We start from the raw sequence: 13,059 nt of genomic DNA on the forward strand, positions 1-13,059 counted from the left end.
GGTACAGGGACAAACACCCCCGCCCGCAGAAAGAGCCTGCTGGCCATGTTTGGGGCCCAGAGACGAAAACGACAGCTCTCAAGGGCCATGTTCAGCACTTCGCAAAAGGTGAGCATGCTCAACAGTGTCAAAGAGCAATGACCCTGATCGCTGCGTCCAGCCGTGTTTCATGGACGCGGAAAGAGGGTCCGGCATTGACTGATCCAAGATAAGCCTTGCGGTTGGCTCGATTCCGGGTGCGTGTTGTAAGCTCTTTGAGCACTTATCAGTCTCGAGATATCACGAGGCAGCGATAACAATGGTGTGCCCAGCCAGGCCCGGGCCCAGATGGACATGGACACGGACTTCACAGAGCGTCGTAGAAGGCATGTCGGATCCATGGCAGGTGGCAGCGTGGACCTGCTGATCATGACTGTCTTGTTGAGTCGCGACAGTAGCCTCGCTGGATCGAGGTGTAACGGCCTTACCGAGGCTGTTGTGTCTCCGCCAGGCACAAGTCAGTCTGCTGCAGACGCTAGAATCGAACAGTTTGAGAGCCACACGTTGACGTTATGAGGCGACCAGTCTTCGTACCCGTCCTGTATCGAGATGCTGTGGAGCTGCCAACCCTGCTTGTATCACAGGGTGAAGTCTTAGCGTTGCGATGGTCGAGCCAGCTGCCCCAGACTCTCAGGTGCTTCGTGTACCTGACTTGCTCGGCTGGCATGGCGAACGTGACGGGTTGGTTGCGTGGATGCTGTGGTGGATTGCGAGCACAGGGATACGGGCTGACCTTTTTCTGAGCCAAGAAGTGGGTTTGCGTACTGTGCCGGCCCCTCCTCGGCACACGTTGCGATACCAAGGTACATACTCGCCCCAAGCTGTCTGCCCGCACTTGACGAGCGAGCTTCCTGCTCTGGTGGCCGTGTCGATTGGCAGAAGCATTTAAGAAGTCATGAGGCCGTCCCGCCCCCGCCGGTGACATGACGACGATGCTTGCTGGCCCATCTTCGATCTGCTCGAGAACTTGGCCTGGTTCTATTATTCCCTTTGTTCATCCACTCTGACAATCTGCTCCCGACTGCAACACCATCTCGACGCAGGCGCTTCCCCACGATTGCTCACTCGTCACTTACACGCACCCATCTCCACCCCGCGTGCGATCGATCCTCTTGCAGGCGCCAGACCACAAATCTGCTCGACCAAACATAATAAGAACCTCAATTGTAAGTTACTGAGCGTTGCTGTCCCAGTACACCGCACACATCCACTTGCCTCCATCTCAGGGCCTTCCCCTTCTCGATTTCAATTGAGAGGCCTGTCATTGGCGGGCCTCGCAGATACCTCTTGCGCTCGAAGCTGCACCCACCAAGTCTTGCTCCCCAGTCTGTCACAGTTGACAGAAACATGGACAGGTTTCCTTCTTTCAGGTTTCTGCCAGTTGTCCTATGACCGGGAGAGCCAAAGGCTACCGCAGCTACAAGTGGTGTGCTCTCGCAATTGTCCCTCTCACGACCCATGATGTCCCGCCGCTACCCGCGCCGCCAGCGGTGCCACGATGCCCCTCCACGTATCCTCACTTGCCTGGCTGATCTTATCGGCTGCATTCCCAACACCCAACCAACGCCCGGCTACCCTCTGCCCGTCCCTTGAAGCGAGCCCCTACACCGCCGTCGGCTAAGGCTTTTTCTCGCCTCGCTCGCAAAGCGCACCCTTGCATCTTATCAGCGTCAAACTAGCTGCACAAACAGCCGGGAACGGACACTTTGAGCTCTCCTCGAGTTTGCCTTGTGTGTCTTGTGTCATTGTGTGTCCAGTTTCAGTGACCAATGCTAAATTTCCAAGAAATAGATTCCATCTCCCGTGCTTCCTCCAGCACAGCCGATAACGGTGAATTCGGTTTTCCATTATTAGCTTTGTCTTGCGTCCTGGCAAAGCCGCCCACCACAAAGTTGTCCACGCTGTAAGTTCAACCTTACATGGCTCTAGCCGCGCACCACCAACCCCAATTGAGCACTGCCCACCCCTGCGGGATAAAGTCGTCCTTGGGAGGAGGCCTCGGACCGGCCAGGAACGGGCCTGTTTGGTCCTGCAGTCCACGAGGCCAGGCCCGTGGCCAATCCTGGCGGTGCGGAAGATTCCTTCGGCGAGCAAGACCACCGCTGAGGGATTTCGCAAGATCCCCCTCCAGACCCGACGCAGCCAGAACAGAAGTCGGGCTTTTGGCCAGCGCTAGCCCTGACTCCTGCGGGCGTTGCGTGCTATCGTGCTCAGACGTGCCCCCGCTGCGCCGCGCATTTTGTGGTCGGAGGCTTGACTGTGCAAAGTTGCTAACCTTGATTGCTGCGTTGGTTTAGGAAAGCGGAACCACAAATACATCATCGCCCTGGCCTGCACCGATTTAAGCTTCGCAGCGCCCATCCCACCCAAACCTCTAAACAACACTGTCATCTTTGCAGCTCTGCTTTCCTCGTTCTTCAACAATGTCAACAGCCACAATGCAGTCTACGCCAGCCATCCCGCCGCGTCCTTCTAGGAGTCATGACAGCTCCAGCACTACGGCCACAGCTGGCAGCACGCCCAGCATTCCCCCGCGGCCGAATCGCTTCCGATCTGTCTCGCCCAACCCAGATCGGTTCGCCCCTTCGCCTTTGAACGAGGGCTTCAACCCTCCCAAATCACACCGGCTCAGCGCGACCTTTACTCCCAGCTCCCTTGGGGTTACCTCGCAGTCAACCACGGATCTCGACAACATGGGTCCTGGCGAAGAAGGTGCCGAATACGCCGCCTACGGAGCCAACAACGATGGAGGCGAGGAGCTCACCCGCCAGTCCTCCGCCTCCCCAGAGCAGACTCGCACCATTGGCGAGGACATCAAGCTCCACGCTCCCAAGCCAACGATGCCCGCCCAGAGCGCCAAGCAGCGAGTCGCTCAGGTCACTCGTACCGACTCGGATCGTGCCGCTGCTTTTGGCATCGGACGCCCAAGCAGCACAGACCAGCACAACCCTCCTCGCACCCTCAGGAAAAAGGCCAGCACTGCCAGCCAGCTTTCCCAGGGAAGCCACTACGATGACGATGGCGGCATTCCAGAGATTGGCATCCAGGTCCCCATGTACCCACATGCTGGCGACGTCCAGGCTCCGTCACCTGCTCCTGGAGCCATTGGCACCGCACCTGGCACTCCCGGTCAGCGCAACCACCACAGGAAACGTAGTTCGCGCGGTTTCAATGAACTGCCACCCGGGAGCTATGGCCTGCACGGCCATGGCGTTGTGCCATCAGACAAGCTGGAGAAGGCCTATTACGAGAAGCACCCTGAGCTCCTGCAGAAGGAGCATTACAAATATCTTCAGGACCGTCCCACAGACTTCTCTATGAGTAGCGAAGACCTTAACAAGATCGTCCGTGGCGAAGCGACAGGTAAGTTCCGTCGAGCCCTGCGAACGATGTCCCCATTTCTAACTAAAGGGTTGTGCAGCGCCGTCCGAAAACTACACTGGTACGCCCAGCGAACAAGTTGGATACCAAGCTGCCGAAGAGTACGCCTCGCGCCTTTCGCGACCTCCCTCGGCAGCGGCCAAAGATATTACATCGCCAATCCGCCCCAGCTTCGGACGCGCTGCATCAAGTGCTGACGATGATGAGGTCATCCATGTCTCGGATCGTGGTCACCATCGTGGAGTTCTCAAGTACGGCGAGAACGAGCCCGCTACAGTGGATAATGAAGAGGGCTACGAAGCCCCCATCCTTGCTTCCGATGAGGTCGCCAAACGCTCATCCCAGTATGAGCTCTACCCCGCAGTCGATCCGCCAACCGAGCGTCGGGGCAGCGCCTACGAAATGGAGAGGCCCCGGAGTATTACTGGCAGTCGACCCAGCAGCATCTACAGTCCCCCACCTGCGGACGTGCACTCGACCTCATTGGATGATGTCGAAGAGTACGAACCGCTCTTCCCAGAGGACGAGCAGGGTAACAAGATCCCACTCTCGGCCGCCCAGCTGCAAAAGATCCGCCAGCGTTTCCCCAGCCGAGATATCTGGGAAGACGCACCCGACAGTGTACACGGCACTGCTGAAGTGTCAACACCCGAAGCGGTGGAGTCCGCAGCTCAGAGGCCAGCTGGCCAGCCTCTTGGCATTCCTCGGGAAGGCGAGACTCCCGCGCAAGCATTCGCTAGGCAACAAGAGGAATTGGCAGAGAAGGAATCCAGAACTCCAGACAGCTTCTTGTGGCGGACGCAACGTGGCTCGTGGTCCGATAAGCAAGCTCCGAAGGAGCCTGAACGTCCAGGTCTTTGGACCGACCGCCAGGGCAAGGCCCAACGGTTCCCGAGTCGCGATGTCTGGGAAGACACTCCCGACTCGCTCCAGTTCACCACCACAGTCTCTGGTCCTCAATCAGAACGAGAAGTTGAGGATGAGGCGGCGGCCGACGAGGCGTCCGTATCAAGCAGGCCAGTCGTCCCTCCACGGCCCAAGAAGACGGGGTCCGGCGATTCTGCTAAGCCCGTCATCCCTGAGCGTCCGAAGCCACAGGTCCCAGCCCGCCCGGCTGCCAGACAAGGATCCGACCCAACCGAATCATCAGAAGCAGCAGCCAAGGCGAAGCCTGCGGTGCCCGCTCGCCCGGTCGGTGGTAAGATCGCCGCTTTGCAGGCAGGTTTCATGTCAGATCTGAACAAGCGCCTCCAACTTGGCCCGCAGGCGCCAAAGAAGGAAGAGCCCGTAGCCGCAGACTTGTCGGAGGAGAAGGAGCAGGCTCCGCTGGCAGATGCTAGGAAAGGTCGCGCCAGGGGTCCTCAGCGTCGGGCGCCGACAAAATCATCAAGTGCCGGATCGAGCGACAAGTCGACTCCTCCACCGGTATCCCATGGCAAGCCTGTGCTGAGTTTCTCCATTACTCACACACTCTGGAGCATTGACGAGGAGGGCACTATGGTGATCAATCCGGAGGAGAAGGAGCAGGAAGTAAGCACTGTCACTGAGATCACGCCGGAGACTCCTTCAGACCTGGAACCGAAGTCCGTACAACCTCCCACAGCGAAACCAAGTGTTGGCGACCAGGGCGAGGGCGACAAGGTCCCAGTGTCGCCGGAACAGCATGAGCCGGAGGCGGCGTCTTCAGAAAAGCCCACCTTTGAGGAGTCGGAAAACAAGACCCTCGCGACTAATACTGCGGGCGAGTCGATCTTGCAGGAGTCGGTGACCAAGGACCCTGCGACGGATGAGATCAAGGCCGTCGAGGGTACCAAAGAGGACGTCATTCGGGATTAGGTGGATGCGACGGCGATCTTCTCTCATCCTGTAGAAAGCCAAATCCCAGCTAGACTTGGCCACCCGCGCTTCTAGGAGTAGGGCCACACACGTCTCTTATCACTATTCAACTTGGATAGGTTTACTCTGTGTTCCTTCTTATACATAAACGAAAAGCTACCGTCACTCCTTGATAAAAATTGTCTGTCTGACCTGCATTGCTGCCATGCGTGATGCGTATAACGTGAAAACCTGAAAGATTTTGTTTGCGTGGATCTGGCGAAACGGGAAGGGCGCGCTCTTTTTTTTTTTTTTTTTTTTTGTGTACAACAGCGCTCTCTCTTTTGCCACTCAGGAGACCACCAAAGTGAGCACAAAAGCCCTGCACCTGCGAAAGAAACAATATTCGTTTGCTTCACGTCACCGGGGACTCTTGCACTAGTTTTTCAATGGGTAGGATGTTGTTATATTATGGCTCAACCACGACGCTTTGAGGATAAAGATGATCATACAGCAGCTACCAATATGGTGGGGTTCACTGCTCTTCTTTCACCGACAATTACATTTCTGGAGACCCCGGCGTCTGGACGCCGTACGAGATGTATGACTGCACGCACAACGAGAGACCTTGCTGCCTGGCTATAACCAGACGACAGCAGACAGTGCGCAACACAACCTAACTCGTCCTCACTTCTTACCCTCACTTCTTGCCGCCCTTCTTTTTCTTTTTCTTGTTCTTCTTGTTGGCCGAGCCGGAGCCTTCACCATTGCCATTTGTAATTGAGACTTCGGCGTGAGTAGCTACCTCGGCATCGACTTCGCCCTCACTAGAGCTCGAGAGTTCAAGGACCACTTTGCGGACGCCGTCGGCCTCAATGACGTTCTCCGTGATGCTTCCGCTTCTCGCAAGGCGCTTCGTAGTCCGCCGCTCGATGCCGCCGAGACGGCCAGAACTTGAGCTGCCTGAAGGCGAGTTGTCTTGGTGCGACGTATCGTTCGGAGCCTCGTCGATCTTGACATTGAGCTTGACGGCATCGGCGTAGCTCTCGCCTGCGGTAGGTGTGCTGCCGTAGGCGGGTCGTTTTGGGGCGTCAGCACCGTCAAGGTTTGTGGGTCGCAAGAGACTTGTTTGTTCATCGGCTTCATGCGAGGATTCCGGGATGTGTTCCGCGGTGGCAACAGAGTCGGACCGGTGATTATGGCCCATTCCTGGTTTGATCTTGACAGCTGTAACTCGGGTGCTCTTAGGGTTCGCTGCAGGGTTCGAGGGACCCAGATGCTTGAAGTGGTCCAGCATTTCCTCATAGTTGGCCTTGATGGGCACGGCCGCGCGGACAGTGTGGCCATCGTGCCCAGCGGAACTGCGGCGCATCAACACATTAGTTCTAGGACTGGACGACAGGATCTGGCTGGGGCGTTCCCCCACGAGGCTTGGTCGCTTTCCCAGAGTCCGGTCAATCACATCATTTTCCGTTTCGACCTGGTCGTCGTCGACGGCGGTGTTCTCCTTGCCGGTGTTCTCTTTCCGTTGAACGCGTGCCTTGGGTGCAGGGTGAGCGCGACGAATGGCCTTGTGCACATCGACATACACATCAGATTCATCAATGATCTCTTCGCCAATGAGCTCCTCGATGACGTCCTCGAGGGTCACGACTCCGAGGGCGCCGTGGTCTTCGCCTGGATATTCAGAAATCAAGACCATGTGCGACTTGCCCTCTTGGAAGAAGTTGATGATGTCGAGACAGCTCGTTTCCGGCCGTGTCTCGGGTAGAGTGGCGAGGGCGAAGTCTCTGACTCTCTTGCCGTCTTCAGGATCGTAGGTGATGAGGATCTTGACAAGGAGCATGCCCACAAAGTTGTTCGGGTTTCCGGCCTGGTGGATGGGGATTCTGGAATAGCCAGCATCGAGAATCTCGTCAATGGTTTTCTCATCAAGCACTGTGTCCTCAGACATTGTATAAACGTCATCCATCGGGGTCATGACATCTTCTACAGCCTTGCGCTTAAGATCGAGCACGGCACTGATGATTGTCACTTCGTCTTGGTTGAGACGCTCATCAATCTCGCCCAGGGATTTGTGAAGAGTGACGAGGGTCTTCAGACCACTCTTCTTGTAGACGGTACCGTGATCTTCGCCAAGGAGCCAGTCGAGAAGCTTTGCAATCGGCCAGGCAATGGGTGACATGAGGTACATGAGAGCGAGGACGGGTTTCGACGCATACCCTCCGATTTGCAGACCATAACGGACACAGACTGATTGCGGCAAAACCTCACCGAAAATGACTGTTCAGATCCCGCGGCGTCAGTAGCTTGACCAAGTGAACAGCGCCGGAAAAGGACTGGTTGAGACGTACCAATGAGCACGGTACTACCAACGACGGCAGCAACGCCGCCCCCAAAGCATCGGTCCAGCACAACGGGCAGCGTCTCGTTGACGATGACATTGGAGAGTAGCAGTGTAACCAGCACCCAGTGCTTGCCTCTCTTGAGCAAATCGAGAACGCGCTTCGCATTCTTGCGCTGCGACTCTTCGGGGTCGGTCGAGAGAACTTGGAGGTAAATTTCGTCCTGGCCCATAAGCGCTATTGTTAGACCAGCGAAAGCGCCTCCGGAAAGAACCAGGACCATGGAGACGATGTAGAGGATCCATAGCGCGCCACCTTCAGCCTCGGGGGCATTGTCGTGGTGGTCGCGAGGTGTGATCCTGGAGGTTGGAGCAGCTGCAGCAACTCCCAAGAACAAGGCTTTGGCCAGCCCGAGCACTGCGCTTCTCAAGCGGAAGACATTGGCGTTGCGGGCGGACGGCGACATCCTCTGCAAGCTACCGAGGCGGCAACCCGAATGCTCAAGGTGTCGGGCACGATTGGAAATGTGCCGGTGCCTCAGCGTCGCAGGAATGTGCGAAGCTTCTGGCTGGGGAGGTCGAGTAGGCCCAGGGCGCGGGTGTACGATGTCGTGGTGAATCTCGCGCAACGGAGGAGAAACGATGCGACGCGAGTCAAGTCGAGCAAGAGCTGGGGGGCCAATTGGCAAAGTGGAGGAGGCCAGGGCTCGGCAGAGGCGCAGCGAGAGGCGCGCGGGGGCCGTTGGCAGCAGGGGAGCTCAGACCCTGCCTGCTTCAAGGTTGCCGGTCCAGTCTGGGCCCTGCTTGCGGCCTCCAGCTATTACAGGCTGAGCCGCCGTTGTCGTCGTCGGCTTCTGTTGACTATTGACTGTTGACTGGTGTCGGGGATTAGCAAAGTGTCTCGTGGGTGTCTGTTTGCTTACAGCAGGAAACTTGAGTTGGCTGGCGTCCAGGAAGGAATAAAGAAGGTCGAGTTCTCCTCTCGGCCGCGAAATGCACCTCAGGGCCTGCGGATCGACAGCATTACAGTAGTTGCTACCTCTGTGGGACGGACAAGTTGCGCCGCCGACCCGTCATGCCTCCCGAGTACTGTAGGCTGCCGACTGACGTGCTTGGCGTGCACCACCCAAAAGTCTGCTGCTGTGGCCCGCCAGTCGGTCATGACGACAAGCTCGAGACAAACAAGTGTGCCTCTATACCGCTTGCGCAAAGCTTGACTCGGTTAGCCTCGAGCGCACCCAGTCCGCCGGCAGATGCCTACCCTACGAGCATGTGCGAGCTGCACCAGAAACGATTTCGGCTCGTCTTCTGCATGGTGGCATTTTTGCCCACGTGCTTTTGAGCGGAAGATGATGCAATGCCAGCCTTCTTGAACCATCAACACGCCGCAATCAGATCCCCAGCCATGATCTCTGCGTCTCAATGGAGGAATGCAGGAGCCACTCCGCAGCGTCATCCCAGTGTTGTCTGCTGCAAGCACAAACGTGTGGGGGCCCCATGCAGTTCGTCGTCATCTGTCCATCCAACAGCTCCGGAAGTGTACCTATTGGCTTGTCGGCGGCGCACCACCAAATTGTGGAGGTAAGCTACCCGGTGGCCCCGCCCCCACCGCTCGAGCTCCACCTCAGGCAAAGATCGGGCAGGATGCGACTCGCTGCCAAGCGTTACCCGGCGTTGCCCTGTCAACCAGACCCTAGATCCAAGAGTCAACACCCAGGGCACTCCGCCTCTTCACCGCAAGACCCTCCATGGCACACTGCAGCTTGCTACAACACTTCTCCAGGCTCCAGATCCTAAACAACACACTTGAGAGTCACGATTTCGTCGTTCTTTGCTACGACAGTGTCATTCGGGCGGAGTGGCCATCATTCAGACATTTTCGCCATCACCGGCACCTCCTGCCCTCCCTGTCGGCGCGGGCTGTGCGAGGCGGCGCCTTTGGAATCCTCGGTTTCTGCCCACGTGAGACACCACCCTGACCTCGGGCCAGAAGTTTCCCACTGCAACAGCAGGCATACGTGATAGCCGCACGTATTTCTGCCTTCGACAACGACCTACGGGTCGCCCCGAGCCATACTTCAACCCTGTTTGTCAACAATCAAACTGCGCCAGAGCTGGCACGTCCACGATGCCCGCCGCAACGGAGGCGCCCTCAGTGGCTCTGTCGTTTGCGAACAACTTCTGGGGCAAAGATGACGCCGGTGTAGCTCCCATGCTGGAGCGGATGGCGGCAGCAAAGCAAACCAACGATGAGCTCAGGTCGTTCTATAGCGCCCGTGCGGCTATCGAAGAAGACTATGCTAGGAAACTGCTGGCACTGTGCCGCAAGTCACTGGGCTCGCAGGAGATGGGCACCCTGAAGCATTCTCTCGACACGGTTCGAGGAGAAGTTGAAAGTATGGGGAAGCAGCACGCCAGCATAGCTGCCCAAATGAAGACCGAGCTGGAAGAACCGCTGGGTGCATTTGCTGCCGGAATGAAAGAGCGCCGTAAGATTGTGCAGTATACGGTGGAGAAATTACTCAAGATCAAAGTGCAGCAAACTGCTGTTGTCAACAAGGTAAGACTTTCCTCAGGCGCCAGTCGTCCCAGCTGTGTTGCAGCAGAAACAAATTCTATAGGTGGCTGACGAGTTTATGTAGACTCGTGATCGGTACGAACAAGACTGTTTGAAGATCAAAGGCTATCTCGCTCAAGGCCACATGGTTATGGGTCAAGAGGAGCGCAAAAACAAGGCCAAGCTTGAGAAAACTCAGATCAGCGTTGCGACAACAAACACCGAGTATGAGAATGCCGTCAAAGCTCTGGAGGACACCACCGTACGCTGGAACCGGGAATGGAAGGCTGCAGCCGACAAGTTCCAAGATCTTGAGGAGGAGAGGCTCGACTTCACGAAAAGCAGCCTGTGGACGTTTGCCAATGTGTCTTCAACCGTCTGCGTGAGCGACGACGCATCTTGCGAGAAGATCAGGCTATCACTGGAGAAGATGGATGTGGAGAAGGACATCGTCAACTTCATCACTGAGAGAGGAACTGGGCAGGAAATCCCAGACCCGCCAAAGTACATCAATTTCTGTCGCGGCGACGTTGACGATCATGTGTCAGAGGCTTCAGATGACGACGCATACTCGGTCGCCCAGTTCCCACGGAGCATCAACCCAGCATTCCGCTCGTCTTCACCGCAACCCTCCACCTTTGAATCACACCATGACCCGAACTCGGCTCTGGCTCGTGAGATGGGGCTTCCAGAGATCAGCCCTGCCACAAGCCGGGATGCCACTGCCACTCCCCAGAAGGCCTCACCTGCTCAGATCATGCCGCTCCGTGACACACGTCCGAGCAACAACAGCGTGCAGCCATACGGAGCATTCCGAGATTCTAGACAGTCGACATACGGAGAAGTATCATCAGAGGCACGGCAATCCAGATACGGCGCGCCGGATACACGTCAACCGGTATATGGAGCTGGTGTGGATGTGAGGCAGCCCCCATACGCCGCCGGCGGAGGCGAGATGCGACAGTCCCCATACGGAGGCGGCGGCGAGACGCGACAGTCCCTATACGGAGGCGGAGGCGAGACGCGACAGTCCCCGTACGACAGTCAATCGGCAAGGCGTCCAGCACAAGCTACCCAATACATCGAGGCTCCGCCTGCAAGCCAAGATCCCAGGCCTGAAGCGCGGTCCCAGCATTCGTACAGCCCTTCCCAGTTTTCGGCGGTCCCCCATGACCCTTACCCCATGGATGGAATGACTATGCTATGCAGAACTGATGGGCTTAACTCGGCCACTAGTTCTAATCTGTCCGCTCGACCAGTCAGTCGTGATGACAATAGCGACTACTCAAATCCGACCTCGATGTCTAGCGTCGAGCCTGCGAGTGGCAAAGTATCGCCAACAAAGCAACCTGAGCCATCACCAGCGCCTGAACCCGAGAGGCGCATGCTTAAGAAGAAGAGCGGTTTCTTCCAGAACCACAGCCCTTTCCGGAGGAAGAGTGTCAAGGAGCTACAAGCAGTGAGCAATCCGAATCGGAATACTTGGGGTCCCACGACTGTGAAGAGTCCGGTAGAGTCCCGTCGGCCTCAAATCACACCTCAAATCACACCTCAAATTACACCTCAAATCACACCTCAAGTCGCACCCCAAATCACGCCCCAACGTGATGTGAAGCCTGAAAGAACCGCTAGCCCAGATCCGATCGACGCAAACGCCAGTCTTGCTCTGAATGTTGGCCAAAACGTATTTGCGGTGTCCAACACAGATAGACGCAACAAGCCCGCAGAGACAGAGGATTCTTCAGTCGAAGACCAGGATCCTATCGCGCTTGCCCTAGCTGAGCTAAAGGGGGTAACGTCAGGGAAGCAGTCGGCGGGTCGTATTTCTGCTGATCACTATCACGGCATTGCGACTCCTGCACCCGAAGCGGAGCGCACCCGACCATTCTCTCGGTCAGTTCCTGCTCCCAGAACCGACACAGGTGCCGCCACGCCCAAGATGGCTTCTCCACCTTCTTATGATCCGCCAGTGCAGAGGCTCGGTGTCCCGCCACCTGCTGTCACTTCGAAGGCAATGAAGGAAGCTTCACGCAAGTATACAGAGCAGACCCAGGCAATCTTCAGTCGTCCTCAAACAAGCACGTACTCGACCCCACCTACTCGTTCTCCTACAAAGCACTCAGAAGTGCCACGTGCGGCGTCGCCGGCGCCACCGCGGAGCGCATCCCCGAGACCCAACATGCACCCAGATACGCGCCAAGCCGCTCGATCAGCGTCTCCTAACCCTTATGCCAATGCCCATCAGCGCGCGCCGTCGCAGATGTCGCAGAGGTCGCAGAGGCCTCAAGCACAACCTCGGGCTTCAGAGCAGAGCTACAGCAGGCAGAACTCGAGCGGCGATATCAGGTCGGCATCCCCTGCAGCGTCTTATCGTGGTAGCTGGAACAGCCGCCCCGCCAGCCGTGCTAGTCGCATGGGAGGTAGTGACATGGCTGTGCAGCTGGCTCCGATCGGACCTGATGCCTTTGGGTCATCCGCCGGCAGCGAATATGGAGGCTCTGTCCGTGGCCGCGGCAACGGACGACCTGGCACAAGTGCAAGTAACCGGGGAGCCATGGGGCTTTATGACGGGAGGGACCCGGCCCAGGAAGGTTCTCGGCAGAGAAGTAGGAGCGTGGCAGACCCAAGCCGGCAGTATACTCCGGAAGGCCGCCCTATTCTTCACTATGGTAAGTTTAACAATGCTAAAACAATAATGGAGCTGCCGTCGGTGATTACTAACTCGTCGGCTCACAGCGCGTGCTCTATACCTGTATCAAGCAGCAATTCCAGAGGAGTTGGGGTTTGCCAAGGGCGATACCTTAGCCGTCTTGCGGCACCAAGACGATGGCTGGTGGGAAGCAGAAATCCACTCTGGAGCTGGACAAGGCCGCAATGGGCTTGTGCCTAGCAACTATCTCCAGCCACTCTGAGCAGGTGTCAT

At 57.1% G+C, this 13,059-nt stretch overlaps 4 protein-coding genes across 4 annotated transcripts; 3 read left to right on the forward strand and 1 right to left on the reverse strand.

Annotated features, from left to right (window-relative positions):
* Window positions 1-327: 327 nt before the first annotated feature.
* On the forward strand, window positions 328-2,145 carry B0I36DRAFT_353738 (uncharacterized protein; the record flags this gene model as incomplete). Its single annotated transcript, XM_046157238.1, has 4 exons — window positions 328-496; window positions 1,083-1,205; window positions 1,831-1,942; window positions 2,019-2,145. 4 exons carry the CDS (start codon window positions 328-330, stop codon window positions 2,143-2,145), a joined length of 531 nt encoding a protein of 176 aa, XP_046007220.1.
* A 317-nt stretch (window positions 2,146-2,462) lies between these two features.
* Window positions 2,463-5,256, forward strand: B0I36DRAFT_353739 (altered inheritance of mitochondria protein 21; the record flags this gene model as incomplete). The annotated part of the gene is made up of 2 exons (XM_046157239.1): window positions 2,463-3,402; window positions 3,461-5,256. The coding sequence occupies 2 exons, from the start codon at window positions 2,463-2,465 to the stop codon at window positions 5,254-5,256; spliced, it is 2,736 nt and encodes a 911-aa protein (XP_046007221.1).
* A 421-nt stretch (window positions 5,257-5,677) lies between these two features.
* On the reverse strand, window positions 5,678-8,219 carry B0I36DRAFT_333624 (uncharacterized protein). Its single transcript, XM_046155247.1, has 2 exons — window positions 7,590-8,219; window positions 5,678-7,518 (listed from the first exon to the last, which is right to left on the reverse strand). The coding sequence occupies exons 1-2, from the start codon at window positions 8,044-8,046 to the stop codon at window positions 5,936-5,938; spliced, it is 2,040 nt and encodes a 679-aa protein (XP_046007222.1). The 5' UTR covers window positions 8,047-8,219; the 3' UTR covers window positions 5,678-5,935.
* Window positions 8,220-9,707: 1,488 nt separating this feature from the next.
* Window positions 9,708-13,048, forward strand: B0I36DRAFT_377078 (uncharacterized protein; the record flags this gene model as incomplete). Its single annotated transcript, XM_046160525.1, has 3 exons — window positions 9,708-10,139; window positions 10,222-12,805; window positions 12,873-13,048. 3 exons carry the CDS (start codon window positions 9,708-9,710, stop codon window positions 13,046-13,048), a joined length of 3,192 nt encoding a protein of 1,063 aa, XP_046007223.1.
* Window positions 13,049-13,059: the final 11 nt, after the last annotated feature.

The sequence above is a fragment of the Microdochium trichocladiopsis genome, assembly GCF_020744255.1.
Source record: "Microdochium trichocladiopsis strain MPI-CAGE-CH-0230 chromosome Unknown B0I36scaffold_10, whole genome shotgun sequence".
Taxonomy (NCBI): Eukaryota; Fungi; Ascomycota; class Sordariomycetes; order Xylariales; family Microdochiaceae; genus Microdochium; species Microdochium trichocladiopsis.